Below are 16,108 nucleotides of genomic sequence, written 5' to 3'. Positions count from 1 at the left end.
GAATTGAGACGCGCTTCTTGAACGAGAAATTGTAACGGGAATTTTGTAATGAGGAAAGTTTGTAACGAGAATCTAACTTCTCCATATTTATATATATTAATATGAATTATTAATGATTATTAGTGATTTCTACATTAGTTTCGTTATAAAACCGATTTCATTTTGATATATTAAAATGATAAAAGTTTGACGAAGTGTGATTTTAAAATGTTCGGGATTAAAGCGAGCGAGAATGCATAAATAATAAAAATGTTGAGATAATCTTAAAAATACCGTAATGCGACCGATGATATGGAACAGATGCGCCGCAGCGCTGATGTGCGGCACAATTAATACGAACTACTGTCCGGTAGATTAAATCGCGCAATCAATCGTTGGATTATCACGAAAGTAAATGGAGCGAATAGAGTGTAAAAAGTGGCAAAGACGGATGGCGCCCTAGAGTACGCATGTGAAGGAAGAATCGGGGTAACTTATATGGCCGATGCTCTAGTATCGAGTTTAAAAACCAAATATCCATCTGTTTTTCCCTTGTAAATTTATTCGCAAAAAGATCGTACTGTTTGTACTTTCAAGGCACTTTTTAATATACGAAATAGGAAAACGTTGCGAAATTGCTTTTAATATACTGGATATATATATAACAGCGAGAATATAGGCGGCAACAGTTGTGGAAGAGGTCAAATTAATACGGCAGGAACTCGTTGCGTCTCTCTCTCTCTCTCTCTCTCTCTCTCTCTCTCTCTCTCTCTCTCTCTTTCTCTCTCTCTCTCTCTCTCTCTCTCTCTCTCTCTCTCTCTCTCTCTCTCTCTCTGGCAATATACTCGCGTTGTATCGCGCGGATGAAACGCGTTACAGAAACGAAGCAAAAATTCTCGCCAGCAGCGAGAGAGAAGCCGGCCGTAGCAGTTACGTTCGCGGGACTGTAAGTTAAAATAATTACGAAAAAGTACACCGTGGAGGATAAGCGCCGTATGAAAGTGGATAAAAGGTGAAAAAAGGTCGGGACGGATTAGAAGGATGCATTAAAGGGAGAGCTCGACGGATGAGAAGAAACGAGAAACTCACGTATGCTCTTAACGCGCGTATATGTTGGCACGCATAAGACGTTTCCGTCAGATAGATTAAAAATATGAGATATATGCAGAGCTAGAAGAAGCGCGGGAGAGAGAGAGATAGTTAATCTTTCACTGCATTAAGCAATCGCGCACAGAGAATAATCTAATTGTAAGAGAATATAACTGTCCTCCTGCATTTATTGGAATTATTAGATAGAATTTATTGGAATTATGAGAATTAATATACTTTTATTTAAAGATAAACTTGTTTAAGTAAAAATATGTAAAGATTCCAATATATTTATTCATAATTATTTCGGACAAAATTACTTTATAATAACTTTGTTAAAAATCACGTTAAAATTATTTTAAAATAAAAGTTTTTTTTAGAACACACACAAAACTCTTTTTAATTCTACTTCTGTAAATCAGCATTTTTTGCATGCCGCACGCAAGTACGTATCTGCGAGTCAGTATAAGATCCGTGAAATCGTGGAAAAGAGAAAAAGAGGGAGACAAAGCGCAGTGGAAACGGAAAAAGAAGGGTCAGACTTTTTTCTCATCGCATGCCGCGTATACATCTTTCCGATGATTTTATGGACATGGTAGGCGCATAGTTGCTCGCGTCGAGGTGTAAGATGAACAGACGGGATAACACATGCCCGTGCGTCGGGCCACAATGGCTCCTGGCGTTACAACGAGAAAACAGGCGGCGCGCGATATCCGTCGGCACCGTCCGGCTGGCAGGGAATTTCACTTTTACTTCGGTCGTATATTTCGCCGCGGTGACGCGCCTATCGGGCTTCGATCAACGCGCAATGGCTTTTTATTATTAACGCGCGCGGCACGTTTTACTATCTTTATGTCTTTAATCCGTCCGGCGAGGCGGTAACGCACGGAACACCGGTTGTTCTCCTCCATTTTTTTTATGACACTTCGTGTATAAAGAGTGTGTGACACTCTCATAGATATTGTATGCATTTAACGGCTCGCAGTCAACGACGGAATGGTCACAGCTGATAAAAATGTCACCGATGTTGACGATATCTCACGAGATATATCGAGACGACGTTGGGCCCTGCGGTATATGATCGCGCGGTCGTTAAAAAAATACATTATTCAGCAAAAGATGGGAGTTTTCAAGTGGTTACTCTACTTGATGAGAACACTGTCAGATACACTTTGATATCAGTTCTTCTTTACTCGTCATCTTTTCCTTATTATTTATTATTCTACAATATATATGTATATACGTATGTATAAATTCAATTATTCTCCTTCCACACATATTTGTCCTTAAACTTCAATTAATCGCTTACCTTTCGGAGGATTGACGTGCAGCGCGGATCTGTACAAACTCTCCTCGTCCCTCCAATCGGCATTCCTCACGAGCGTTTTCGCCGACATCACGCCGATGAGAATCGCCGTTACCAGCAGCACCGCTCTGCCGCGCGTCCTGGACCCGTTTCTCCTCGCTATTCGGTAGCATCCCGACACCGCGGCGCCGACCACCAAACATGCGCCCACGCTGGGCAGGTACAGTATCCTCTCGGCTATAACGAAGCCCACATAGAAGAATAGATTGCTCGCCGGCAGGAACGGGAGCACAAGGAAGCCCAGGGAGACGGCGAGGGCGGTGGCCGCGGTTTGTCGGCCGCCGACGTTAACGCCGTTCACGCCGCCGTTGCTGTTCGGCCTCTTGGCACAGTGACAATCGCCGAGCGGACTGTTATTATTGTTGTTGGCCGCGCGACAGCCGTCCGTGTGGCAGCCGCCGGTGCGCCTACCGGCGCACACCGGACACCTGGACGACGCCGATCGTGGATACGCTTGCTGGAGCAGACCCGTCGTCGAGTCTCGACGTGGTCGTCGCAGACCCCTGACGGCCCAGAACGCCGCGCCGATCAGGACGGCGTACAGGCACACGGACTCGAGATTCCGCGGGTCCCACGGGCTCGTTATGCGCGGCACGGCGTCCATCGACCAGTCGAAGCTCAGCGTGCTCGGGCAGAGCAGCATTCTCGCGCTGGCCGCCGGCAGATACAGGAACGTCAGGCCGCGCGTCAGCCGCGACGGATGCCGCGCCGTCGGATTGTCCGCGCTCGCGAACTCCGGCCTGCTCCCCGCGAGCCTGAGCCGGCCCAGGGCGAGCAGCGCGAGACCGCCTGACAGAATGCCGACGCTGCGACCCCGAGTGAATCCGCAGTTACCCTGAAATTCAACGGATGACGGGTATGGCATTAATAGTGTCATTGTGTCGCGTCGTGTTTGGAGTTTCGATTAAACTATTAGGTCAAACGTTGCGCACGCAACAGACATCGTGTCGGTGTGCGCTATAAGAAACTATATTTAATCTGTTGGAACTCGCAACCGCTAAAATCAAACTTTTAAATTCTATCATCTTGATAGTTATTACATCACAGATTTCAACTAAATTACTCTATATATGTGTATATAAAATATGAGTAGTTTTTTAGATGGATGTTTGTAGATGCTCGACTCGGCTCAACACACTTTTTTTCGCCGTAATAAAGAGAATAGGTGTCATAGATTGAAAACGCGTAACTACGAGATAGCATGCAAGCGCGTACTCTGTGTCGCGACACATGTGCGCGAGCGTGATACATGCATTGGTCGCGCGAGTGTACATATACAAAAATAATAAAAGTACCGTGGACATGTATTACGAGGTATCTCGGGAAATATGGTACTATGTATAATAACGCGGCGCGACGGTATTCCTGTTGTCAGTTCATCGGTTATACGTTGTTTCCGTATTGTATGCTGCGTTCGTGCTCTTTTTTTTCTCATGGATAAGCAGAAAAGGGAAAAGGGGCGAATTGGAAATATGAAAATCTTCACACAGTCGCCGATGCGATGTTTACCTCGGTGAACGCGGCATTGCATCCGACCGGAAGATAGTTTCGGTTCGATGGAAAGGAGAAAATCGTTTGTGCATGTCCGACGAATCGGTGAACAAGACTGGTCTCGCTATACAATGCTCGTGTTGACGAAACGCGAAATGATAACAGACGCTCTACCTTCATCGTTCGCGATGAACAAACAAAATGTTAGTTAAGAATGGCAGAACGGGTTCTTATGTTACGAAAAATCCGTTTTTAGCGGAATTATAAAGCAAAAGTAATTTTAATTTAATTGCCTAATTATGTCATTGAGTAATAACACAATAATACGACAAAAAATAAAGATAAGTTTTAAAAATTTAATTGGAAAATTATAGCAATTAAAATCATTGAATAGTCATTGAATAACCGATATATTTATTCGATATTTTTGCAACCTGAGAGAGAGAGAGAGAGAGAGAGAGAGAGAGAGAGAGAGAGAGAGAGAGAGAGAGAGAGAGAGAGAGAGAGAGAGAGAGAGAGAGAGAGAGATATTTTATCAGATAACCGAGATTTATCATTATAAACTCTCACAAGATGGAAAATATAGGAATACAGGAACACGTTCTCTAGATTATATTATTAGATTATATTGAACTATACGAAATTCGTGCGAAGAGTCTTAATGAAATTTCCGTCCGCAGTAACCGCGGCTGGAAACGCGATTCGAAAGTTACACAGACAGTCGGATCAGGTTGAAATAATAGTTTGCGGTGAATTTATAATTCACGTTAAGCACGATTACGCTCTTCGCCATGCGCAGAGACACTCGTCTCGTATCTCAGACTGAAATGGGAACTGGCGCAAAGTGTGCCACAAAGTTCGTTAAAAAAGTTAGCTGACGCGAAATTGAATGCCACATCGTCGTGTTTAAGGACGGTGTCGCGCGGGCGCGCGGGCGCGCGTTTTACTGCACATTGCTTCCGGTACGCCTTATTACTTCGCATTACCCTTTCTCTGTTCGACTCCACTCCTCCCTTTCTCTATTCCAATTTTGTATTATTCCGAAGTTTCTTGCGCGCCGCGAGTTCGCAAAAGAGAAGAGACACTATACACGGGAAGATTTGTCGAGGCCGTGAATAGTTTAAAGCTTGCCTTAATAAACGAACGATACGTCGCGCTTCGTGTAAACTTCCGGCAAGTTCGTTACAGCCGTAAGATGTAATTTTCCGGACGATGCGAGCGGGTTACGACTTACGGCGAGGCTGCATCCGCGCGGCGTTAGTGGCTCCGTAACCGCTAATTCCGGACCGAAACTTTTGCTATAAAGACTTTCTGTGACAGCGACAATTATCCGTATTACGTATAATAAGGCGCTCTGCATGTTTCGCAAAGACAGTGTAACATTACGTAGTTAAATGTTAATTTATTCGGGGACGGCCGTCCTGAGAAATCGATCGTTAAACGTCTGGAAAGTTTCCGGTGACGAATCTTCTTTTATTCTGCTTAATCAATCGTGTTATCTATTCCGAGAGAATTGACATTAATCGTTCTATGATTTAATAAACGATAAAAGACATTCGACAATGTTATCAACAATGAAATGTTATCAAACGCGCGGTAAACTCGCTATTGACTTATGTTAAATTTAAATGCTGCTTTTATAAAAAAAAAAAAAACTGTGATCGCGCATTTAAATTCCAAATGTTTCGATAATCTGAATACGTTCTTGCATCCGGATAAACTGGAATTAGTTTAGATTATCGAGGTTGCGCCATAATTGCCGTAATTCCATCACTTATCGCGGATTTTCTGTTTCGCGACGATATTGTTTTATTTCCGATAAAACGGCCAACGCGAAGCATCCAAAAGGAAACAAACGTCACAGAGCCGGATTTAACGTCGCGCCGATATTTCACGAGGAGATATTCAGCCGGCCGGGCCGTTCGATACTCTCTCGCTGAATCGATAATCTAAAAACCAGATTTTTCCAATTACTTCGCGATCGTTCCGGACAGTTCGATCGTAACTTAATAAATTTCCGCTCTCCGCCCTTCGCGCGCTTTCCGCGTCCATCCTCTCGGTTCTAGTTCTCATCTGCCGAACGTCACGTCTCGTTTGTCTCCCCGGATCTCGTTGCAGCTTCCGCCGTTCCACGCATATTTCCGCGCGGGCGGAATGGCGACAAAGCGAGCAGAAAACGAGAAAGAGTAAGTACCATTGCTAACGCCGGTGATGTTTCCGCTGTCGAATATAGCGAGGCATTTCCGTTTTGGATTTCGCACGAAAAAGCTGCAATCTTTTTTTAACAATTACGTGTCGCGTTACGTTGGGTTTTGTACTATAAAAGATAATAATTTTAAAAATTATAAAGAATTAAAATTATTTGACACAAAAAATGTACGATTTAAAATTTCTGACAAAAAAATTTTCTGCTAGCACTTTATTCCGCCATTGAAGCATATTGCACTCGACTATAAATTTTCATGGAAAACGGTGCGAACGATTTACGCTCGATACCCTGAGCTGGGCGAAAAGAGGGAGGAAGCCGCAGAGGGATGCAGCCGACGCGGCGCGAGCGCGAAAACGAGAGGAAATATAATAAGAAGAGAAATATAAATGGCGAAAAGGGGGGAAGGGGAGGGCAAACGAAAAGAACGAAAAAGACGTGTAGAGGCCTCAGAGGCATGTGGAGGGATGTCGGAAAATGCGAACGATCCTCTTGGCACCCCTCCAACCGCGGCGTAGATAGGGGGAGAGAAACGGGCGCACGTCATGCATCACGCGAGGCGTCCGGTACATCCAGCGCATCCGGATGCACCGTGCGCGAAAGGAGATGGCGGCGAATGGGGGTTTTGGAGATAGCGAGGAGGGAAGAGGGTTAGAGTATGGGTGACGACAGTAGGCATGGCACCTAAACGCGGAGGCTGGAGATGGGCGGCTTATACCGTGTGTGTGTGTGTGTGTGTGCGCATCAGTTCGCTGTCTTTGCCAGAATGCAGGCAAGATGCAGCGCATTGCAACGGCACTGCGTTATCAGTTACACGCTTCCCCGAGCCCGTATGTGCGCACGCGGTATGCCTGTCTTCCGCCTTGTTTCCCTGTCGAAACTTTCACGTTCCACGAAATGAGACGCGCGAATAAACGACGACGCGGCGGCGTTCTCGCGCGGAAATCGTGCGGCGCGTCCGCAAACTGATATCGATTCGCGAAATACCGTTCTATCCTGATGGTAGTTTTATCGAAAAAACTATCAAGTTCTCCAAAAACAGTCTTGTATAGTTTGAGATACCTTTATCTGTACTTTGCTGGCACTTTTAAATGCGCTTAGTTAAATTTAATATCTTGTATATATCATGATACCAAGTGTTCATATTGTATGATTAGCATTGTGACGAGCAAAGTAATGGTGTACAAAACTTTCCTGGTATTTGTTTTAATCTGCCATTCTTATACAATTAGCACGATAATCTGCGGTTGTACGTAACTCATTGTCAGAGCGAATCCATTAAACATTATTGAAAGAATTCAGAGCAAGAGTGAGCAAGATAAATTTTTTATAACGACAATTTCACATTTATAATGTGAAATCTTAAATTACTTCATCTCTCGCTCTGAATGTCTGATTCAGCTGTCGCAAACCGAGCTCTTCACAATGGAAATACTCGATACTGCTGAACTAGATAATATCGTGCCACTTACCTTTCGACTTGGCTCGCCTCGACAGAGTTCCCACAGAAGGCAGAGAGCCAGGGACGATATGCCCGTTTCCTTGGCGAGGGTGGCCAACGTTGACGACACTAGGGCCAGCAGCAGAGGAAACGGCGATCTCGTGCGATTACAATGGGCTGAGTACGTCAGGAAAGATGTCAAGGTCAGGAAACAGGCAAGAAGGTCGGCACGTCCGACTATACCGGCCACAGCTTCACTGTGAATGGGATGGACCGCAAACAGGAAACCCGTGATCGCGTGCGCGAGATTGCTCCTTCCTGGTAGAACCTGCGGAGTGTAATTGCGGATATCTCGTAAGGTACCCATGTAAATGTCTTGCGAGGTGATCCCTTCGACTGACGGGAGTGGGGCAGATTAGCTCCAACGTTAATTGACTCCACTCCGTCGCGGGAATTGTGCTTGATCAGATCGATTTAATTATCTATCAGGCAAATGGTGAACAATAATAATAGCAATTTGTCCGAGATATTAGAAATTGGAATTTATAATTTTATGACACGCGGATTTATTTTATGGTCAAGATTTTAATGAAGAACATTCTAATTAGCTACAATTTATTTTGTTATAATAATTTAATATGTATTGAGAGACGTCGAATTAATACTGACAATGCGACATTAACGAGAAAGTAAAACGATTAAAGACAATCATGTTTATTCACAATAACAACAAAATAATTGAAACACATGGAGAAATATTTTGGTCAAAATATGAAAAGGAATATCATATATGTAAAGATGCAGAGGAATACACAATTTGGAGTTTTATGCACGACGCTTGGTAATCGTCGGCAGCAGTCATTGACGAGGGTTATTCGAAAATTATACGATCCGATGCACATTTGCAATAAGGGGATAAAGGGTAACGGCGAGACGGACGGAATTCCGAGCAGGGAAATTGTATAAATGTCGTATTTTTTCAACGCGCCAGCAGAAAATCGAAGGTGGCGACGAAATGGTACGAAAGGAAAATCGATCGGAATCGAGAACGTGGAAACACACCGCGGCGCGGCGAGACGCCTTGCTGGAAATATTAACAGCATGCATCACTCAAAACGCTGCTCTCGAAGTACGAGAAGTACTTTCATTAATACACTTAGACGCAGTTAATTAGCGCGACAGTTTCATTATACGAGAAAGTGCTTGTGTGTATTAAATTAAAGCGGCTCCTCGTACTTGCCACTTTCTCACGCTCATAATAACGCGTTAAAACGATTTGAGTTGCTAATGAACTTATAAAACGGTATGCAACTTGGATATTACTGCTTATTTTCACGATTCTAAGAAATGTGCTAATTGTAAGTACCCTCACACCACGATCACTCTCCGCACTTTAGGTTTACTGTTTTCCTTTTGTGATCTTATTGTTCCTACAGCAAACTTATAACAAACTACTCGCAAACAGCAACCGAACAAATGAAAAATAACAACCGATCGCGAATTGTTTATTAACAATTTGCAAATGTTAATAAGTACTTCACAATCGGTTGTTATTTTTCATTTGTTCGGTTGCTGTTTGCGAGCAGTTTGTTACAAGTTCGCTCTAAGAGCGGCAAGATCAAAAGGAAAGCCAAAGTCAACACTATAGCATAGACATCATGTTCAATTTTTGCAAGTGAGAGAATTCATGAATTTTTTACACGCATTATTCACCAACAGATCGTTGCACGTGAAAATACTACCTACAATATTGCCTACCAATGTGAGTATTCTTAAGTTTTGATGGGATAAATATTATCATATTAAACGTCTCGGCTACGCAGAAAATTAAACCACGCGATATCAGCTTGCTAGTACTATATATACGTGGCACAGTTCGAACAAATAAACAGTACGATACGACTCAATAAACACGTTATTTTTACGAACAGCGCAGTTCACAAGAAATAAACCGCATCGTTTACAAATGTCGAAAAATAAGCTTAATCTTGATCGAATCTGCCAAATCTCTGCGTTACGCTTTGCTGCTGCTTCGTATCTAGGTACATGCGAACTATTGACATAAAAATTGTCTGTCGATGTGAAAATTTCTAAATATATTGCGGCAAATATACTACCAAATATTTTGGCTACGCGGAAAATTAGACCACGCAATGCAGTTCAGTTGAGTGTCACGTGCAATGCAGTTCGAGCGAGTAAACAGTATACGAACATTAAAAATACATTTGCATTAATAAGTTATTTCGTGAACGGCAACTCGCGGAAAACCAACCATGTCGTTCATAAGTTACGAATGTCGGAGAATAAGCCTAATTCCGGTGGAATCTGCTCATTTCCTGCATCATGTTTCTCTGTTGTTTCACATCTATACGCGGATCACGTGAAAATTGTCAATTTGAGTATCCTTAAGTATTGTAGCACATGTTATTACCGAATATTTCAGTTACGCAGAAAATTAGTCCACGCAATATCAGTTTAATATCACACATAACACAGTTCAAGCGAATATATCTCCATAAACGGATTATTCTCGGAAACAGCAGCTCGCGGAAAAGCGACCGCGTGTACACACAAAGTGCTACGAATATTGAAGAATATTGGTAGAATCTGTTCATTCTCCGCATTACGTTTCTCTGGCGCCAATGATTTTGCTCTATTCGTTTAATTCTTTTTCAAACTTATTCGAAGACTGTTTACTGAAACTTTTGGTACATTTCCTAATTCGTTCGAAACTTTATCGGAGTTACGTATGTACATACCAAGTTGACCAACATATTTTTTATATAATTCAATCAAAGTATGATTAAGTTTGTAATGTACTTTAGAGAGCGCATGTACAGCTAAGTCTTATTTGAATTTGCATACATATATAATTAACTTTGATTGAAATTAGTGTAACTGTTATAATTTATTGCACGTATAATTAAATTGTACTTTACGTGGCTCTTCAAAGCGTCATTAAAACATGCCGCTAGCAAAGTTAAACACAGTGACCGAAAAAGGTGATGTAAAATTAAAGTCTCATTAGGATGATAGGACCTCGTCGCGGCTCTTTTGATCCTCCGACGTATCCGGAAGTCCTATTTGAGATGTTCGCGTGTTACGCCGAATCGCCATTACAATTCCCTTTCACGACCGGCCCCATCGTCCCTTCCGGAATAAGAGGAATCCAAAGCTAACTAAAACGAAGTGACGTCGTAAAATTAAAACTGCGCAGCAGGCTTATGGCAAAGTTAAACGGGCTCTTCCTCGTTATTTGAATCCTCCTGCCGACAATTCTCTGGAGAGATGTGCTCCGGCATAAATCAAATAAGAAGGATCTTCCGTGGCTTTATTTCGGATATAAAACGAATCTAGGATTACTTAATAATTAGATGTATTCATAACGTGACTTTTACTGCGAAGCGAATTGAGCTTGTAATTTTCTCCCAACAAAACCATGAAAATTAACGTCGCGTAGTAGAGAGACTGGTGGTGTAATTGATGGAAGGAGAGATTTAAGTCTACCAACACCTAGCAGATGCCTAAATCTTGATTAATTGTCGGTATCGCTTATTTTGATGGTAAACAATTTACACGAAATACAAACACAAGCAGCAGGAGATAAAATTTGTTAATAATTAGCTTTTTTCATTGGATATTGATGAATTCCAAATATATAGATTCCAAACTTTACATTAATCTCCTTCATGATACGCTGATTTTTATACCGAAAGAGGAATACACAGCACGGGCGTTAACGATAATATTTCGGATTTTAAGATTTTATTTTTGACAGCCACTATATTGTAAGATATTATCAAAACTCCCGTGTGATATGCGCTCTACAGGTGTCACCGTTAGCTCCTTTCTGTCGCCTTGGCATAAAATCCGTATGCTATTTGTCACGACACAATCATTTTCTTATTTTAATGCGGTCAACATTTTTTAATTTTGTCGCAACTTATTATCGCGTAAATCATATATTTTGCTTCGCAAGACGATATCTTATGCCGGGTACTCACTAGGACCGTGCAACGTGTAATGTAACGGTTGCTGCAACTAGTGAGTACGTCTTATTTTGGAACAAACCTAATTGTGAAAAAATTGTAACCGTTGCGTTGCACGTTGCATAGTCCTAGTGAGTACTCGGACTTAGAGCGGAAGCGATTACTCACCTTTCTGGCGACCTTGACCACGAGAACGGTGCAGGCGGCGTGTAATGCTACGTTCACCAGATGGTAGCCCCAGGGTTCGAGGCCACCCAGAAAATGATTCAGACGAAAGGTGGCCACACAGAGCGGTCGATAGCTTCCGTGCGAGCCACGTTCCGTCAGCGGTGTTCCCCAGAAGTCATTCTCGAATAACCGGTACCATGGTGTGCTCGCCAGCAGGTCAGGGTTCGTCAGGATTGCTCTTCTGCAGCAAAGAAATAATAGTCGAGGTTATATACTAGTTTATACTAATAGTGTATAACAGAACGCGAAAATTATATATAATGTATAGTAAAAATTTCATTTATATGTGCGTGCGTTTATTTAATTATGGTTATAAATTGTATTATTATTTAACTATAGTAAAACCGTGATAATTAAATGTGCTTTATTATTAAATATTAGATAATGCAATTATGAAAATTCGCGAAACTTAATAGGATCTCGGTTTAAATTCGTGTGAATTATAATTCAGTTATGGAAATAGCAAAAATTGGTAAAATCGTTTTTTTTTAGTACGCCGTATAACTTAATTAGTGTATTGTAGGAATGCAATCCGTATTAGATTACCAGGGCAAGCCGTGTTAAAAAATCTGCGAGATAGGTATTGTTATACCTAACGCAATTCGACCCGCGGTTAAAATAAAATAAGCCGTTTCTCTTTCAATTTGCCTATTTTCCTGCCATGCCGTGCAATTTAATACGGGATTTGCAACATTTCGGTCAGTTCATCGCGTTAACCGCATCAACCGCCGAAGTCCTCGGGCCGAATGCCAACGACAAATCATTCGGGGTGGCATTTAATAAACCATTTTTATCTCACGTCCATGAATTAATTACTTGAGCCGCGCGTACACGTACACACCATCTCATATATGGATGTATCAGTTGGCAGAAACAGTTTTTGCGCTCGTTATCGATTGTTTCCTATCAGCGTGTAAATATCAATGTATCGACGTGTTCAGACCTTGTTTGAGGGTTTTATTTTCCGGGGGTAAAATTGAAAATTAATAAAGAGTATTATTTGTTTGATGGAATATTTAATGAAATAGCTATTACGTCAAATAACATTTTAATATAAATTGTTGCTTTCGAAGGGACGGATGTGGAAAAAATGATACCGAAATAATAATATATGAAATAATAGTACGTGCAGAGATTGTAAATTATAAAGATTTTCTAATTATACGTTAATACATTCTATTGTATCACTGTTTCCAATAAAAATCAAATAATATAGTCAAAAAATAAATTCTTGAATATATTTGGTTAAATCTCTCTTAAAGTTTGGACTTGTGGATCAGCGATAATGCAATTAGTTAAAATTACCGTTTATATAGGGTACTCGTTATTATCGCCTACTTCGCCGGCGAAGCAATCGTACGTGAAGATCACTTACACAGGTCGTCGTGTGCTAGCCTACGAAAATGGTTACGACCGCGGCGATAATGCTGCAGTGAAACGGCCTTATCGCCCGGCCTTATATCGTCGGTCGCACACTCACGTGTACACATATATGTACATACGTATACATATATTTCCACGTGTAAGAACTGCAAAGTGTATTTCGAGCACTTCATGAATCTAAGAGCCGTTGGTCGTTCCCGCGGAGAAGGTGGTGGAACGACAACGACGTATTCGCGCACGGAGGATCGCAATGGCGCCATTTGCCTAGCGCACTTTTGTATTTTTATTATGGCCTTAAATGCAGAAGTTATCGGTGGAGCGCTTCGAGATTATTCAATAATTCTAAAACGCTCATTTTTCATTAACAGTTCTCGTGAGTTGAATAAGTATGGATTTGGCATACGGAATGCGCACAGCAGCATAAGCGAGAAAAAATGCATAGGTATCTATAAGTGAAAAGGAGAGAGATAGAGGAAAAATTTCAACGCGACACGTGCGCACGTAGAAGTAATTTGTTAGTACATATTCTAATATTTTAAATCGTGCTTTACATAGTGTAAAAGTAGGAGTTATTTATTGGTGCAATTATTCAAGAGATTGCAACTTTTCGCAGTAACATGTACGTGTTTTACAATGAGACAATTTTACGGACTGATAAACATATCGGGTCGATGGCAGTTATTGAGTGCGTTTTATTAGGCAAGCGGCGCATGATGCGAACTGTGTTGTCTTTTCTTGATTACCTTTTTAATTATCGTTGTAAATAAACAACGTGAAAAATAACGCAATATAGAGAGACGATACTGGAATAAAATGTCTTGTACAAATGTTGTGATAATTTTATATAACAGAAGTAAAATATCTTTTAAATGCAATCTTTTCAAGATTATAATTTGTGGACTCAAGCTAAAATCATATGAAAGACGATACGCAAAGAAAGCCCGCAATTACGATCGCGCTTTTACACATTAAAGAATTCTTTCTTGACTTCGTGAAAGGACATAATTGAACCCTTACACGACTAAATCCCGTTTCTTCCTGCAAAGAAAGGAAGGAGATTACCACAACGACGATGTACAAGTGTCGCTTTCGAGATGAATAAAGCTAAACGATAACGTTTTACGCGGCTAAGTCTATTTATACTTCAAAGACGCGCCGGAGGAAACGCTTCCGCTTATCTCGAATAATATTTCAATTGCCTCTTGGCGTCCTTTCGTTCTAGATGCATTTCGCGAAATTATGCACGCGACACGCTCAATAATCCGTTATTTTCGCCGTCGCTTTCTTCCAATTAACGCGAACCTGCTGGACGCGCTGTAAAAAGATTTATAAGAAGCGCGCCATATCGCTCGTTACGCCTCGTCGAACTTTTTCTTCGTTGGACCGCATAGACGATCCCTCGCCTCGGGCGAGAAGGCGTTCTAATCGACGACCGATGATCAATATTCATGGGTATCGATGAATTCGATGTTTCGGTTCGTCTCCGGATCCCGGATACCAAAGGCTACACTCTCTAGATTGCATCGTCGAGTTGGCTTCGTTAATTTTGCTTCGCGTAATTTTTTTAGCACCCTCGTTTAACGAGCAGCGAGTTGTTAAATAATATTCTTTTCGCTTAAAATAATATTTACGTCATACTTTTAAATTATATTACGAGCCAGTTTTGATTTAATAAGTTGCTCGCAATGGCATCTCTGGAAGATGGCAGCTATCAACTTTATAAACTTTGTATAGACACTTATAAATATGGCATCATCTTCCTTTAAAATATTTAATATCGTTGTTATCCCAGACAAGACTAAATAATTTTTTTCAAAAACTTTTCATTATTTATAAAATGTTTTTTAAAATCTGCAAGCATTTCTTAATCCGTAATTTTTTAATTAGTTTTAATATGATATTAAATATACTAAAGTAATTTGTAATAAGTAAAGAAATTCACACGAAAATATGCGTTATATATTTAGGTATTATATTCTATTATACATTCCCATTTTAACTCGTAGGAATTTACTTGAAGTCTGCTATAATATTTATATTTGCAATCAGAGACAGTATAATCAACAAAATTATGACAAATTATCGAAACGCGATGTGACAGAGTTTAATGAATACAAATTATCGAAATAGAGTTTCCAATAATCGCAAGTAAATTACCTGAATTTAAATATTTAAGCGTTTATAGCTCATATACAGATATATGTATATTTAAAAGCACATATTTCCTTTATCAATTCGCGTTATCCGCGAGTAAATTTCGCGCTGCGTTCGCGCGGAAATCTCCGCAGAATTCGCGACGTCGCCGCGTCGCATAAAACGAGTGACACCAAATTACTTTCTTGTTAGTCGCTTCTGCACAATTCCCGCCATTTCCCCGAATAATTTGTTATGCCGGAATGAGTTTGTCCGTATAAAGCTGGTGCCCGTCCTCGGGCGCGAGTAATCGAGATTGCGCGTCCTCGATGCTTTTTCGCTCGCGGAGCTTTCGGCCTCTATTCGTTCGCTGCCCGCACGGGCTGGCTTGTGTGTAATGAAAATTTGTAAAATCTCTCGACGGGAAGGCACGAACGACGGCCGGGACGAGAGCAAGGGGGAGGGCATCAATTAATCTCTATTCACGCCGATTGCAGCATTCTGAAAATTCACGTCTGTATTCGTCGAATTCGCCTCGTTTAGGAGTTATTTTTCTGACGCGACACTCCCCGATTTTCCGCCTCGTCTGAATCAAGGGGCGCCCAAGTAAGTCGCTCTTCTACGCTTACATGTTCCTGCAATTGAATTCACGCGGATATATATATATATATATATATTACGTCTGATATAATATATATATAATTCTTGAATTTACGAAAGAAAGTATATATATTAACATGTTCGTTACTGCAATGCGGTGAGTGATACATATATGACACGTGGTAGCAAACGTATTAAATACA

General features: G+C 41.2%; 1 protein-coding gene and 1 long non-coding RNA gene across 4 annotated transcripts in view; one reads left to right on the top strand and one right to left on the bottom strand.

The window, feature by feature from the left end:
• Positions 1-16,108, top strand: part of LOC143903870 (uncharacterized) — a 313,718-nt gene that overhangs the window by 132,336 nt on the left and 165,274 nt on the right. The gene's annotated exons all lie outside the window — the stretch shown is intronic.
• Positions 1-16,108, bottom strand: part of Tmtc2 (Transmembrane O-mannosyltransferase targeting cadherins 2) — a 201,413-nt gene that overhangs the window by 78,142 nt on the left and 107,163 nt on the right. For both annotated transcript variants that reach the window (XR_013258810.1, XM_077417853.1), the window contains exons 2-4: positions 11,730-11,970; positions 7,604-7,900; positions 2,378-3,269 (exon numbers count right to left, since the gene is read on the bottom strand). Coding sequence is in view for 1 of the 2 variants with exons in the window: in XM_077417853.1 (XP_077273979.1) it covers positions 2,378-3,269; positions 7,604-7,900; positions 11,730-11,970 (1,430 nt within the window). In the remaining variant the exon portion in view is untranslated. The remainder of the gene's footprint in view (positions 1-2,377; positions 3,270-7,603; positions 7,901-11,729; positions 11,971-16,108) is intronic.

This window comes from Temnothorax americanus, unplaced genomic scaffold (assembly GCF_048541705.1).
Source record: "Temnothorax americanus isolate GAGA-0224 unplaced genomic scaffold, ASM4854170v1 Scaffold5, whole genome shotgun sequence".
Taxonomy (NCBI): Eukaryota; Metazoa; Arthropoda; class Insecta; order Hymenoptera; family Formicidae; genus Temnothorax; species Temnothorax americanus.
Note: the sequence above shows the minus strand (reverse complement) of the source record. Positions and strands in the feature narration are given on the sequence as shown.